Below are 12,882 nucleotides of genomic sequence, written 5' to 3'. Positions count from 1 at the left end.
GCTCCGAGGACGTAAAGCTGGCTGTGAGTGTGGGATGATACACGGGCTGATTATTTGTTGGTGTGGAAGTGGCGATTATTTAGCCCCGCGCTGTACGCACTGGAAAAGCACACCTGTGTGTGCGTGTGTGTGTGTGTGTGTGTCAGAGTACTTAATGGGCTGTCCCGCTCGTTATCCTCTATCACTGAAGCTACAGGGGGGGGGTTCTGATGGATAAGCTTACCAAGGGCAGTTTGGCGCCCTGCACGGCTTCTGTTTCTTTCCAAAATTGTTTTTAATTCATCTTTTAGCTCATAAGATACACACACACACACACACACACACATACTCATTGAATAACATTATATAACCTGTGGGAATTGTTGGTGTGCTGTTTGGTGGGATTGCATAAATGCTGGATGTTAAAAACAAATTGCCCCTCGAGGAAAATAAAGATTACCTTACTTAACATTACCTTACACTGTATAAAATTAACTTAAGCATCTAATGTATGTTGCGTAATACATCCCAGATTTCTCTCAGTAGGCTGGTCATTTATCACTTCATTGAACTGGAACTTTGCAAAACTTTTCTTAATTAAGGCCTAAACACTTACTCCGTGCAATGAGAGTTTAACCTGTCTCCACTCTCCTATCCAGGCCTGTCAGTGCTGCAGAAGGTTCTGGACACAGCGGCGGAGAGGAACTGGCTGGTGACCTCAGTCAACGTGGAGACCATGACGGAGGCCTCCTTCTTGAAAGTGTTCCAGGATTTGGACAAGAGGAAGGAGGGACAAATTATCATTGATTGTGAGACCGAGAGACTCACTGGCATCCTCAAAAAGGTAAAGAGCTTTTCTCTGTGTTTTTTCCAATAAGAGGCATTAGCATTATACAATAAAACCATAATGTATGTTATGATCTCAATGATCAGTCGGTTTTGAAAAACAACTTCATGCATCTTTATATATACCTACAGATATATATATGTATATATATATATACATATATATATATATATATACAGTATATGTATATATAATATATGTATATATAATCATCATTATGAGCAAGGGGCAGAGGAAGGAAGAGAAATGAGGGGCTATTTATAGAGCGAGTTGGTTGGTGAACCGCCCTGGTGTTTAGTATCTTGGACTATCAAGGGCAGCGGGGATAAATAACAAAACATTGGCAGTTCTTCTGCGATAGGATAGTCACTTTCTCACCGCTGCATGTTTGGGAGAAAAAGGACCTTGCCACCACAATTGATTGTCCATTAAACTTCCCCCCAAAACAGAGATTGTCCAATCACACTTTAACTAGCCAAAGGTATGTCATACAAGCGTCAGAATTGACTGATCATGAGTTTACATGGCGCTGTAGGAAGAGTTTTACTCAACACTTGAAACAGTTTGTACGTGGGTTTCTTTTTTTGTAGCCTTACCAAAATCAATAAATATGAGGACAATTCTGTAAATATGGCATTTAACATTTGTGTTGGCTGTGATGTAAACCACCGTCATTAGCATGTGTGGCTAACTAGCTTACTGTCAACGATAGTAAAAAGACCATATTCTATTTCACTCTAATAATGGAGAGTGAGAATGTAGTGTAGCAATCCCACCCAGACGCTTACCAGAGATACAAGTGGTACTAAATGTGCGTAAATCCTTAACCTAAAAGCATTTGTTCATGTTAAATTAGAACATACTAAGCCGTATGCAAGCTATGAAGCCAAACAGGGTTACGTAAGGACAAAACAATAAAACTATACATGTAGCCACAAAGAGGACTTTTATTATGTTTCCTGTTTCAATTGTGCAGTTTCAGATATTTTATAGTCCCACAGAAACTGATTATTCAAACTTGTGTTAAGCTAATATCAGCTCAGTTAGCTTGCAAGCTAAAGCTGATGTGCCATGTGTAAGGGTCAGTTGACCTTCAAGCTAACTAATGCTACTCATTGTTTTTATAATAACTAAAAATGAGGAGCCGTGACTTTAGCTACTAACTACTAGGTGCAATTGCGTCATCTTGTTCCAGGGCCCCTGTATTGTGTGTTATGCCTCACTGTCACAGCTTATTGTTCACAAAATGTGTTTCATCTGAGCTTTTCCTGCTTTCACAAGTCAAATTGTCTGCTAGGAAAAAAGGTGTTGCAAACTGCACTTTGATGCAGTTAATAGATGCAGATAGATGTATCCCCACAAATATATGACACATTTGTCATATGCAAATTGTTTCGCTTGTTGATGTCCCTCGAATGATTTGTGACTTCCAGTCAGCTTTCAATAGCTTTTCTTCTGATCCAGTATATTGTTGTTTAGAAGCAAAGAAAAACATTGCACACTCATGCACTTTTATGAGGATCGTAAGCACACACACGCACACTGTGCCCGTCTATATGTGTAGGTTATGGGTGCTCGGTGTGACTGTTATTGATGGCCCGGTGTCTGCAGTTAACGTTATTGCATCAGTTCTCACCAGTTTACAGGAGCTGAACCTGAGAAGTTCTCCATTCTGACAGCCGCCATCAATCACCCGCATCTGCTCCCTGCCGCTACACCGCCCGCCAAACAACGGCAAACACACGCACAAACACACAAATACACACACACAACCCACACCTATTTTGCCCTTTAAACTCCCACCTGTGTTCATCTCATAATGTTTTTGAGGCTCAGTAGTTACAGGCTATCGCAAAGTGTGCATCTGCCGTATTGCTCTTCATATGTTCTCCCAAGACTTGGAGTAAATAATGATGACATAGACCGATGATCAGTTTACTGAACTTTAATCCAACACACACTTGCCTGTGTGTGTGTGTGTGTGTGGTCCTGCAAGGTAAACAATACAATGTAAATGTTAACCACAGTTCAATCATATTTAAAGCCAACATATATCCTCATAGCTACACCCAAACTCGCCAACTAACAAAAGGGAAAGTATCTTGCTCACAGTGGACTATATAAGCTTTAAAAACTGTATGCATCTTTGTAATCATTTTATACATGAAGGTTAATTGACTGTCCTTTTTGGTATATAGTCATTTGGTGCTTATGACTATACACACTGATCAATAGAACCCTAAAGATAACAATAATAACGACGAATGCGATTTCTGACATTTCTCTGGACCAAGCAGTCAAAAATTAGTTCAACACTCAATCTGAGAAGCACATCAACCCTGAAACAATAGATACAATAATCGCTCCCAAGTGGACCCCTACTTGGCCGAATCTGCAGCAGCGCCCCTAGCGGCGAGGCCCTCACCCACCACCTCCTGTTATGGGCCTTCAAAACACATTTGCCGTACACAGATTCTCCTGCGATAATGTCCCTGACAGATTCCTTAGGGCGACTTCTCCCATAAACTGAATGCTGATGTGCTCTCCTTAGGGAACATTCATCGTGACAGAGGGGGCCTTTGGGAAAGAAATGTGACCCGTTCACTTGAGGTTGAACTGTGAGCGACTCTTCAAATCTTCCTGTATAATTAAATACCATTTCCATTTGGACGGTCAATTGTGGCAGTAATGTGTGTTTCCCCCCCCCCCCTCCCCCCCTGTGTTTAGCCTACTAGTGTCAGCGCCGGTGTGTGTCTCCCCTTCCCTTCAGCTTTTCCTTGCCTGGGACTCAGCCGCAGGGCCCGCCTTGTGCCGGGGTTACTATTAATAACAAATGCCACCTTCTGTCATGACCTACAGCATCATTAGACACACATAACACACAAACAAATGAGTGCACTTCCTCTTAAGTATTAGCGAGGGGGGGAAAAACTCCCAGAGAGGGAGAGGAGTGAAAAATGTGTGAGGTCATGCGTGGTGCCTGAGCAGAGACAGAGGAATGAGCCTCTTACACGCTGGCCTCGGGCTACTCATTGGATGGTGCACGGCTTTGAATAAGCGCTGCCCACTCTGCCTTATTTTATGTGGCGGCCAAATATGCCGTGGTGACACATATTCAAACACACACATTCGTTGTACAGTACAGGGGGCTCTCTTTTTATTTGTCGAGGCCGTTGCCTCGAGTGCCACCAGCAGCGACACTACACTTATTTATTTATCTTTCTCTATCTCTAAACGACAGTCCAGCTGTGGTCCGGTGTCCCTGTTTTCTTTTCTAAATAAATTGAATCTGGCGCTACTGTACACACCTCTGCCCGTGACGTTGACACGGCTCCGACCTCTCGGTGCTCGGCTGACCTGCGACGCCCGCAGTCAGAGAGTTACTGCGGTGTGTGTAGCAGAGACGTGGAGGGCGTGGGAGAAGGGGGCTTTTGCACAGTTCACTGCTTGATCATGTTATTGTTAAATCAGGTTGGAGTTCCAGGAGGGGGATGCATTTCCTTGCTTTAAGTGGTGAGCTCGGGTTGTTTCAGAGTGAGATTTGCTTTTTTTCTTAATAATTCTCAATGAATGAATTAATTCAGCTTTTGTTTTCGTAAGAATAGTATCACTGGTGGGTTTTTGTGTTATACATAATTTGTTTCAAAAGCAGGTGTTCGGCCAAAGGCAAAATGTTGAAATCAAAAGAGCAGAGGAGGGATTAAAAGGAGAAGGGAGGGGATGTGGCTTTTTTTAAATTCTGTTTTGTTACAGGTCCGGAAGCTTTTCAACCCTATAGTCTTTTGATATTTTGAAGTTTTAATGACATTTTAAAGCTCGTCTTTGTTAACGTACTCATCTCTTATTTAAGTTGATGTTGAAGTGTTTAGTCTATTTGATGTGATGCATTGTGAACCTACTGGCTGTCAGGTACGATGCTTGCTTCTGAGAGACTGTCAAAACCTCTCTCACCGTCGGGCTTTGTATCACAGACATTTTACTTTCTATATCTTCTGTGATCTTGTCTTTCAGATTGTTGAACAGGGCAAGAATGCAAAGAGCTACCACTACATCCTGGCTAACCTGGTAAGGATACCACAGCTTTTCCCCTACCATTATCATTATAGCAGCGCCCCCCCCCCCCTCTCTCTCCGGCTGAAAAAGCAATAAAAAAATGAATAAATTATGCATTTATTAAATTATTTTTCTACGCATGGCAGATCCCCATCGTTTATAAATATGCCCGAATATGTCCGCAGCAGCGGGACAGAGAGCACCAGAGTACCCCCCCCCCCCCCCCCCCCCCCCCCCCTTCCTGAAATTATAAACCATTGCATTATAGCCCTGTGTCTGGTTCGGGTGTATTTATTTTAAATTTTCCACATTCTCGTCAACATACTTTCACGCCTCCGTGAATTAATTTGCATTGCTGCTAAAAGTGGCTTTTGACAGAATTCCAGCCTCTCGGTGCTTCATTGCCATCTCAATAGACGTTAGAAGGCCAAATGATTCACCTTAAAACAGCCTGTTTTTTTTTTTTTTATTTATTATGTGTCCTGTGTGATCCATCCCATCTCCTTCTTTAGCTGCTTCATATATTTGTTCTTTCACTGGATCGTCGAACCTGCAGAGATAACAGCCGCAGAGCGGTAGACTCACAATAAAGCCGAAGCGTCATGACGGCAAGTGACTGAAAAAATGTCAGGCGGGCGAATGAATGCAAGCTTATATCCATTAGCTTTCTTTGTCTGCTGCCACAGTGCAAAAGGTGCGTAGACCCCTTCACCCGCGCCAGACTTGCTAAATGCAACCAAATGAAGAGAAAATTGACATCAACTGAAGCTGTAATATGGTAAAATGCATTAGTATGCAGCTGCTGGCTTGCACAATTTCTTATCACTGCAGTTTTAGATTGGCTCAATCTCTCTTGTCTGCCAGATTTAATTTTGAATGATAAGCCTCAGACGGTAATAACAGCTGATACGCAAAGTGGCCACAGTCTTTTATTACGGGCCCATTAAAAGGTTTAGGGAACAATTACTTTTCCTGTGTCCTTGCACCATTTCAAAATTTAACGTATTTACTTACCCGTGTGTACAGCTGTGCGCGCGTGTGTGTCCGTCTGAAACCGACAGTTTGATGGATTCATAGAGAAAATAAATGGGGTTTTGGCGGTTCAATTGTAAAATAGGTCTTGTCATGTCCTGTGCTGGCAAAGGCTAGTTTCTATGGTTATCTCTCCAGCTCACTGCGCTGCATTAGTTCTCACACGGAGCAGAAAAAAAGACACTTGTCTGCCTTCTCAGCTGAGAAACATGAAGAGAGAGGAGTCTGAGATTGCCCTCATTTTGTACCTGCCGCCCCGTCGACCCTCCCAAAGAACGTCTTCACTGCATGGATGGGAAGAGAAAGAAAATAAGCCAAGGTTTGGGTGTTAGACACTTGGCCAAGAGAGAGCCTGGAGCTTCAAACGACCTGAGAGAAATAACACCGGTGCAGAGAAGAAAGAGGAAGAACAGAAAGTCACGTGGCGAGCAGGAGAGACACCAGAGAGGCACCTTTTTCTTTTCATCAGTCAAAACTTTGCTCCTAAAATCTTTGACAAAACTGCCTGTACTCCCACCCGGTGCCACTCGTCTGCCTCCTCTTCGTCCCACGCTGACAGGCTTCCTGTTCGGAGGGCCAATCCTCCGCCCCAGTGCCTTTCTGCGCCGATGAAAAACAGCCTCTTGACATAATAGTCAGGGGAGAAAATAAATGTAGGAGATATCATTACAGTAAATCACTTCTTCCTCCGATGGGTTCCTCCCGGGGCATCTTCTGATTTAGTCCCCAGTGGCCGACAATGTGAGGTTTTGATCCTGCCATCGAACTGCAGCCTTTAAGGACTCAGTCTTTCGAGAGATTAACTCCGGACTGAAGGCGGACATGAAATGAGGTTTTTGGGGTTTCTTCCCTCACTCAAAAGAAAGGAAGGATTGCCGCGCTTTGCTACTGCTACTGACAGGAATAAATAGAGACACAGCATCTGGCAAAAGTTCAAAGCTGGGCCCGGCGAGTCAGCACCGGGTGCAATGGAAACAATGCGCAAAAGTAGACCCATTAAATAAAAATGCAATATTGAAATTTCTTATTTGGCAAAGTTTGAAAGGGTAAAAAAAAATGGTTTCATCTCTCTTCCTGTTCAGGGCTTCCTGGACATTGACCTGACAGACCTGAGGAAGGGTGGGGCGAACATCACCGGCTTCCAGCTCGTCAACAACTCTGAGCCCGTGGTCAGCCGTGTGGTCCAGCAGTGGATGGAGTTCGACAACAAAGACTCCAAAGTGGCCAAGAGTGGACTCAAAGTACTGCCTTTGCTCTCCGATCACCCCCTTTTCCTCTGTTTCTCTTGATTTAAAAAAAATAATAATTTAAGATTAATTTTAAGAGGTCGTCAGGCACATTAAGATGTTACAATGTCGGCCAACAACGTTGTTATTTCCCCCGTCAGTATGTTTGTTAGCGACTGTCAGCAGCGTGTTGCTACAAGCTATGTAAGGATTTCTATTAAATTAGCTGGACAGGTAATCCATGCTATCCTACCTGGGATTTCTGCTCTGAGAGGATTAATGCTTTCTAAACCATTAAAACAAGCTCAGAGAGCGCATCGATTCCACATCCAAACAACTTTGTTTTAACAAGGTCACGAAGCAAATGTTGAATTTGTGTAACAGAAAGGATTTCTGTAGGTGTGAATGCAAAGCAGCGCTAGACCTCATGAAATATCGGTTTGTATCGCCGTGTCGCTTTGCTTTGAGCGGTCTTCTCTCTCTCTCTCTCTCTCTCTTTACAGTACACTGGCGCTCTAACATATGACGGGGTGAAAGTCATGTACACGGCCTTTCAGAACCTAAGGAAGCAGAGGATAGACATCTCTCGCAGGGGCAACGCCGGAGAGTGTCTTGCCAACCCACCAGCTCCCTGGGGGCAGGGCATAGACATCCAGAGAGCTCTGCAGCAGGTCTGTGTGTGCATACATGTGGACATGCTAATGCGCGCACGTACACAGACCCTGACGTGCACTCACACACACACACGCACGCACACGCACACACGCGTCTTAATTCTTGAGTGGCACATTGGCTAACGGCTCTTGAGCCGGGGCTGGCTGAACAAATTAGGTCTCATTCTGTCGTGTAAAGTTCACATTAAAGCGTAGAAGAGCTGGGCAGTATCAAATGTGACATCGTGGCTGGTAAACAAAACCTGCAGGCAATAACACTCAGCCGGGATCATCATGGAATATGACAGTGGCAATTGAGTTTAGAAATAGGAGAAATAGTACTTTTGGTCTGGCCTTGATCCTCCACATTGTCTCATGGTGAAACTCCCCCCATGGGACAGGATGTATGACGAGGAAGGGACAATATTCTATAACAGTGTATTTTGAATGACATTGTATTTTAATGAAATATGTGTCTCATATATAGTTTGTGCGGGGGGGGGGGGGGGCGTGCCCAGCCGCGGGGGCTCTGTCTGCAGAGCCTGCTCGGTGTCAACCCAGCCATCTGCCCTGCCGTGGACGGGAGATTGAAGCCGCGTTCGCTCAATTAACTCCGTCACACAGCCAAGACAAACACGCTCCGCTGTACGCACACGCCGTCTGTCATCCGCCTTCCGCGGGGGACCCCGAGCGCTGTGGACGCTCACAAACGAACACTATACAAATGCATGCCGGCCGCGGTGAACAGGCCGATGCCGGCCAGAAATGCACTGCTTGAATATCGTGCTTCACCGCAGCCATTATTTACCCATCTGCCGAGCCTGAAAGTGACTCATTCGATGTTGGTGACTCCATTACAGGTCCGTATTGACGGATTGACCGGTCACATTCAGTTCAACGAGAAAGGTCGCAGAACCAACTACACGGTCAGCGTCATGGAACTGGCCCCCTCTGGGCCAAAGAAGGTAAGTTGGTAGGCTGTGAGGTTATCACAGGAATAACCCCAGTGGATAATTTTTTAATCAGGTAATTCAGGTAAAAACGGTAGAATAACCACATGGAAAATAGAAGCTATTAATGTGGGAAATCACCAACAATATAATCTGATGCAAATTGTAGCTCAAAGTACTCCATCCATCCATTATTACAATAACGCTATATTACATGTTAATCATGATGACCATGGGCTTTTTGTCCATTTGCGCCTTTTTTTAGAAGGCGTGTGCTCAAACCGTTTCAAACTTTTGTTCACTCGGGTAAAAAAAAAAAAAGGTCACCTCAGGCATATCTGACACTCTGACATTGTCCTCGTCTCAGGTTGGCTACTGGAACGAAGATGAGAAGTATGTGACCACTGCCAGCTTCGTGAGAGGCAGCAACGAGACGTACGGCCTGCAGAACAGAACCTACATCGTCACCACCATCTTGGTGAGTACAATAGACACGGACGACGTATTTCAGGGAGGGGAGGGAGGGGGGGGGGCTAGTACGACGAGGGGAAAGGTCGAGGAACATTTCTTTTCACGACAGAGTTCTTCAAAGTTCAGGCTCCTGAAAGGACTCGGTAGACATTTGTAAATTGTATCTCCCTCCCTTCCAAAACGTACCCACACTTTTCTGCTGACTTCTGTCGGTCTTTCTCTTGGAATCACAATCCCAGTCACGTCATTCGACAAGTTTTTAACACAAGTAAAGATTTTCATCCTGAGAACACAGGCTTACCACTGTACACTGGACACAAGCTGGCCACCATTCATCATTATCCTGTACATATGGTAGTAAAGGAGAGCCGATATTTCTGAGGATGACAGAGAAATGAAGGACAGGCTTGAACTTGAATGAGTTTGTGTTATTCACTCATTCAACTAGCCTTCTTGGTCTTGCTGCGTCTTGGCATTCGTTACTGAGTCTTGTGGATGAGTTTGTACGCGTAAAGGAGAATAGAGACGGATCGATTCAATCTGACCAGGTTTCATGTCAGCTAGGTTGACATGACATACTTGTGTCATCGAGAGAATATAGAGTATATATTCACAGGTACAGGATGTTCTCAGGCTCTGCGTCATGTTAAAATTGAAACATCAGAGGATACTCCAGGTCTGTGCGGATTGGGGCCCAGATCGGCTTCTTTTTGTACTTTATTCTTCTCTGTGGAAATGTCTTTTATCTCTGGAATCACTGCCACAATGTTATTTTCCTGGGCTTGAAGCAGATATTGCTGCTGCATCTATGGAGGAAATGTGTAAAAAGAAAAGACTATACATATTCTGCAACAGCCTTCAGGTCACATGCGTTCGAACCACGGACCCTCGAGAGCGACTCGGGTTACAAGTAAAAGAGCGCAGCAAATAGAGAGAGAGACAGAGAGAGAGAGAGAGAGAATGGGTTCTAACCCTTCCCGTTAAATGTGGAAATATACATTTTTGCACTGTTTCCAACTTCAATTTTAATATTTACGAAATGTAATGAAAATATTAAGTGGAAAACTAATTATGCACTTGTTATATAAATAAAACATTTTTTTTTATAGAGTTTATATATTATCATGCAGTTAATAATAAATAAAAAAAATTATGTTTTGTTTGGCGGGTCTTACATCGTCTCTATGCTCAAAAGGGGCCCTGACAGAAAACACAACCACTGGGATAAAGGATTTTATCTAAGAGATGCTGTAGAATAATAGAAAAGGGAAAAGAAACACTCCAATTTGTACAATCTTTCTATCGAGGGAAGCTTTCAGTCAGGGACCTTGTGAGAGATTTCTACTTGTGAGAGTGTTTTTACTTGATTTAATTCAACAAGAAATGGAAAAAAACAAACATGTTACGCAAATAAAACCAATTATGGCTTATGTTACATATAATTTAACATTCACAGTGCAGTGTTAAAGTAATACTTAAAGAGTTGAATTTAACACTATTGTAACACAAGTGTATTTGAGTGTATTTGGTCCCAAATCAGAATTGGTGATAAATTATCTCTTGCACATTAAGTGTTGAGTTGAATGAACTCTAAATAGACTAAATAACTGGAGAATCTTAATATCACTCTCATTAGTGTTCATAATTTGACTCTTCTGGGATAACAAATCAACTCTCTTTTGAGTTAAATTCAGATATCCATTGACACTGTGTATCCATCCATCTCAAAAAAAGAAAGGGTACACTCAGAATTGATCGGCAGCCAATCACAAGGCCAACTTAGATACAAACAACAATTCACACACCAATGAGCAATTTACTGAGAATTAACAAATGCAGTTAGAAATGAGGTGAGGAGATGGGCGGAGCTTATCAGAGTACTTCTGACACCACCTGTTTAAGTGAGAGTCAATGGACTTTGACACTGCATATTTAACACTGTGTTAATACTCTGAAAAATAAGCAAGAGTATTAAATGGCAAAACATGTAAAACTCAGATATGGGAACATTTTTTAAATAAACGTACATACGTTTTTTAACGTACTTATCTTCTATCTGTTTATATTGTTTTTATTTTGCATGTATATTTTTATTTCATCTTATTTTTTCTATTTTCTATTCTATTTTCTATTTTAAAAGTTTTAATCATTCTCATTTAAACCCCAAAGAGAACAGATCTAGAATAAGTCCTGCTGAACACAATCTTCTATCAGTGTCCCCCTTTCTTGGAAGATGAATTGGTCCTCTGTCTTTGAACCTGAGAGAAAAGATAAGGTGTGAGCAGTTATTGGGCAGCAGTCAAGCTTTAACATCGTTTATCTTTAGCGGTCGCCGATTCGCTGCTTGAGGGACTGTGTTGTTTTTGCCAACGTGAAGGTATCACTTTGTTCTTTCCCACATCCCGACTCTCCCAGCTCGTGAACACAGAGCAGGCCGGGGTCAACGGGAGATCTGGAGGATGGAAAACGGAGCACTTTTAATGGAGGACTGGAGTTTGGTGTTGCCTCAGTCTGTCTGGCTTTGTACATTTTTGCATGGCATTTGTTGGTTGGTAGCAGCGCACTGTTTGTGCGGCTAAGAGATGAGAACAAATCCAGTTATTTTAATAGGCTGTTAGTTGGAAATGGTGTTGTGAAAGAGCAAATAATGGTGAAAATTTCCTCGAGGCTTGTTTTAATTGGATTCAGAGCAATGTCTACCCAGGTATACCCATTCCCATGTATATTTTTTGTGCATGCTCTAATTTCAACACATTCGTGTGTTTGAAACGCATGCTGCTGTGTGTCTGCATTGTGTTCAATGTGGACGAGCGACAGCCAATCCCACTGGATGTTCAAGGTCAATTACTCCAAGTCCTGGAGGACCTTCCGTACACCGTGTCATTTCGTGTCAATGGGCCCGTGCGTATGCCTTTGTGTGTGCGTGTGTGTGTGTGAATAACCATCCATGTCTGTGAAGTGCAAGTGCATACCCCGTCAAAGTGCTGCACGCCAAACCGTACTCGCCAATTGTCTCCTTTGGGTTCTCCTCCAGCGGGCCTGGGGTTTCCATGTGTGACAATGATTACCTCCAGCCTAAAAACAAGGGAACCCAGATAAGTGTAACACACAGAGGACCTGCCTCCCACCCTCACCCAACCCACACATCTCTAGACCCTGATGAAATATGACTGCAGGATTTGCTCCGCTCAGCACAGCCTCCGCTAAAAGCAGGCACGCGTAACAGCTTGAGGGAATTGAGGCCCTCTGACTGCTGGTGCACAGCTTTGACGGAGATGACTGGAATTCTATATAAAATAAAGTGAAGTGAGGCCCCAGGTGTGTTGTCTACTGTAACTTCTCAGGGAAGCCAATCAGTGGGATATGTTCTTATGTCGGAGCAATATAACAAGGAGAACAGCCTGGCCCTGGAGCAGAGGTCAGCAATGTCTGCTCCATCATCTACATGGCTCAGACACACACACACACACACACACACGCACACCTAGATAACTCTCCCTCTCAGATCCGCTGTCTTCCACCTTTAATAACCACTTACCAATGCCCTTGCTTCCTCATGACCTGCTTCATGCTACGAAAAATACATTTCAACGTTGTCCTAATGATCACCCTTCGGAACCTTTTATAGTTGAATTATACACCATACTTTTAAGTAACAAAGCCAAAATAAT

The 12,882-nt window shown here is 43.4% G+C and overlaps 1 protein-coding gene across 3 annotated transcripts in view; it reads left to right on the top strand.

The window, feature by feature from the left end:
- gria1a (glutamate receptor, ionotropic, AMPA 1a) overlaps nucleotides 1–12,882 on the top strand; it is a 58,994-nt gene that overhangs the window by 20,565 nt on the left and 25,547 nt on the right. For all 3 annotated transcript variants that reach the window (XM_037462699.2, XM_062560775.1, XM_062560776.1), the window contains exons 5-10: nucleotides 639–823; nucleotides 4,838–4,891; nucleotides 6,994–7,152; nucleotides 7,641–7,808; nucleotides 8,651–8,755; nucleotides 9,108–9,218. In XM_037462699.2, coding sequence (XP_037318596.2) covers nucleotides 639–823; nucleotides 4,838–4,891; nucleotides 6,994–7,152; nucleotides 7,641–7,808; nucleotides 8,651–8,755; nucleotides 9,108–9,218 — 782 coding nt within the window. The remainder of the gene's footprint in view (nucleotides 1–638; nucleotides 824–4,837; nucleotides 4,892–6,993; nucleotides 7,153–7,640; nucleotides 7,809–8,650; nucleotides 8,756–9,107; nucleotides 9,219–12,882) is intronic.

Source organism: Pungitius pungitius, chromosome 2 (assembly GCF_949316345.1).
Source record: "Pungitius pungitius chromosome 2, fPunPun2.1, whole genome shotgun sequence".
Taxonomy (NCBI): domain Eukaryota; kingdom Metazoa; phylum Chordata; class Actinopteri; order Perciformes; family Gasterosteidae; genus Pungitius; species Pungitius pungitius.
The sequence above is the reverse complement of the archived record's forward strand: the minus strand, read 5'-3'. Positions and strand labels throughout refer to the sequence as shown.